General features: G+C 36.1%; 1 protein-coding gene across 1 annotated transcript in view; it reads left to right on the top strand.

Annotated features, from left to right (window-relative positions):
• Positions 1 to 3,019, top strand: part of ctnnd2a (catenin (cadherin-associated protein), delta 2a) — a gene marked incomplete at its 5' end in the record, with an annotated part of 234,924 nt that overhangs the window by 154,243 nt on the left and 77,662 nt on the right. The window contains 1 exon segment of the mRNA XM_014008486.1: positions 1,878 to 2,064. Within this exon segment, the coding sequence (XP_013863940.1) occupies positions 1,878 to 2,064 (187 nt within the window).

Below are 3,019 nucleotides of genomic sequence, written 5' to 3'. Positions count from 1 at the left end.
TCCATATACCATGAAATTCTAGACAAAAGTATTTTTACTTTAGGTCAGGGGTCTGAAATCTTTACACTAATAAAATGTGTGGAGCTGCAAAACATGCTACAACTGTAATTATCAACTGGTGGCCTGTGGGCCACTTTGAGTTCACTGAAGGTGGGATTTCCCGGCCAGTGTAGGGTGACCATTATAACACTAAAAATATAGTGAAATATAACATTTATTAATATTTTTAAACTTTATGATAAAGTAAAATATCACATCCAAGTAAACATGAAAAAATATAGATAGTTTACACCAAATGTATTGTATATAATTATGTAGTTATCTAATCAACTCACAATATCTCTTCTTAGCAATCTGTTTTACAGATTTTCCAAATAATTCCTGATGGATTTGAGTCATGTAAGTCCTGTAAGGCTGAAAGGTGGATTGCTGAAGTGGTCAGCCGGCTGCTAGCATGATCTAATCAACATGTTTCACTTCCTGTACAGTATAAGTAGAATCAATACATATTTGCAAACAAATTGACAGAAAATCTGCTAAAGTTAGCCTTTAATGTTGTGAGCAGAAAATACAGAGGGAGAGAAAATAAAATAAAAAAATCAGTCTCATGTTAGTTTTGGCTGAAGCTTTAAAGAGCCGCACGTAGCTTCACAGCTGCAGGTTGCAGACCCCTGCTTCAGATGGCYACAGGCTAATAAAATGGCTTCAAGTCAAACAAATTAGTTTGTTGAACCTGTAACCATTTTACTAGGTTCTTTAAAAATCACTTTCACAAATCACTTCAAGACTTGATGCCTTCYAACCTCTCTGTGTGATTTATGAGTGAACCAAGGAGTCATGGGGGTCCAAGTCAGCCCATCACTGTCATCTGAGATATCAGAACCACCTGTTTTTTTTTTTTTGTATATTTTAATTTGTGCAACACTCTTGTCTTTTGAACTCATTTTCAGATAAATATGCAAACAAATGTATGCAGTTTAAATATTTTATTTTCATTAGGTTGAACTACTATTGATTAAATAACCCAAATCTCACCAAAAAAAGTTTGTTTTGAAGTCCCCAGTTCTAATTTTCTGTTGACACGGGGAAAGGCAAGGCTGTTTCTTTGTTTGTTTCTCAGCTTCCACTGTAGAATTTTTTGCAATAAAAAAGTCAAAGTGTCAGAGTTACTGAGACAAAGTTTACCCGTAGGAGAAARGAAGCCACGGTTCTGCAGAGGAGCTACAGAGTGATGTTTCTCTGAGCCGACTGCATGAGAATAAATTACAATATATTAGATTTGTGGATCTTTCTTGCTTTCCTCTCTTGATTGGTCCAAATAACTGGCTGCTCTGCTGTCTTGTGCGCCGTTGCACTCAATCTACTTTTTAATTTTTTTTTTACGATAAAAGATGGGTTTGCAGCATAATTGTGAGTGAAAACTATTATGTGTCGAGTTCTTATGCTCCATGTGTCAAGGCTGACAGCCTGGTTTACTCTGAGTTTTCAGTCAGCATTAAAATCTGRCATCATCAGCTCTCAACTTAAAAGAACAGAGTCAGTTTGCATCTCGTGGGTTGGTCATCAGTATAGTTCATGATAAAAGCGCAGGAAAACATTTTTTTTATTATTTAAGTTAAATTTTTAAGATCTGTTTAAATAATAAAGCTGCTAAATCAACCTTTAATTTTGTTTGAACTAATTTCAGTATTACAGTTAGAATTTTGAAGCCCTTTGGGTCAAAAGTAACATTCAAGTAAAGTTAACAAGATTCTTTGATCTGTTTAAGATGCAGTAAATAAAAAAAAGTACAACTCATTTTTGGATTTTTTCATTTAAATTAGTTAGTAATTAATGACAAAATTAACATCTCTCTTATGGTCTGCGGCTTTCCGCAGGTGTGCTCTGGAACCTGTCGTCATGCGATGCACTGAAGATGCCAATCATCCAGGACGCCCTGGCAGTTCTCACCAACAGCGTCATCATCCCCCACTCCAACTGGGACTCATCTCCCAGYCACCATGATGACCGCAAGCTCCACCTTCATACCTCCCAGGTGCTGCGCAACGCTACGGGCTGTCTCAGGTAAATACCATTTAATTTAATGCTTTTAAAAACAATCAAAAACAATTACCATAAGTAACTCATGAAACTTGACGGGATGTTTCTATTATTGCCTAAAACCTGGAACAGGAACTGTAAGACCTCATTTTGTAATAACAACGCATTATGTAATAATGTAATAAAATCAGGCTTGAAAATGTAATAAACTCGTGCTAAAACCACATTATATAATAATTGACGCAAAATGTAATAAACGTCTTCAACGCATTTTGTAATACTCTCAGCCGCATTTTGTAATAACGTTATTACATTTTGCGGCAATTGTTACCGAATGTAGTGGTGTAATAATCTGGTGCATTATGTAATAAACAATCAAAAACCAGAATTTCTGTTCATCCTAATAAATATACTTGTAATAACTGTCATGTCGCAAATACTACATAATTTAATCTTTATAACTTTGGTCAATAAACACTGAACTTCTCACTGTTTATTTGCATTTTCAGATTTACTGTCCAGATCCCTGTTAYAGAAATGATTCCACTTTGTAGACAACTCCCAAAAAATATCTTAAAAGTTAGTTGTGCATACATATCAACTCCTTCAGACGTTTACATGTATAATGAGCCTTAAAAATCTGTAATTTTCGTAAAAAAAATCTGTATTAATCACACGAGGTGGGGTTGGCAGGGCTGGTGGACCATCAGCTGCAGAGAGGAGGGGGGCGGGGTGCAGGCTAGGGGTGTAAGGAAATATCGATACACTGAAATATCGCGATATTTCATTTCCTGATACTGTATGGATATTCTAAAGCCCTGTATCGATTTTTTATTAAGGTTTAAAATGTCAACTTTCCTGCCAGTCGTTCATTTTTACGTTGTAGTTCAGCCTCTGACCGCTAGTTGGCAGCAGTGAGCCAGTCATTTGGCTCCTCTACCTCTTGAGGTAGAGGCTATAGTTAAGCATTGGGTGACCA

The sequence above is a fragment of the Austrofundulus limnaeus genome, unplaced genomic scaffold (genome assembly GCF_001266775.1).
Source record: "Austrofundulus limnaeus strain Quisiro unplaced genomic scaffold, Austrofundulus_limnaeus-1.0 Scaffold50, whole genome shotgun sequence".
NCBI lineage: Eukaryota > Metazoa > Chordata > Actinopteri > Cyprinodontiformes > Rivulidae > Austrofundulus > Austrofundulus limnaeus.
The sequence above is the reverse complement of the archived record's forward strand: the minus strand, read 5'-3'. Positions and strand labels throughout refer to the sequence as shown.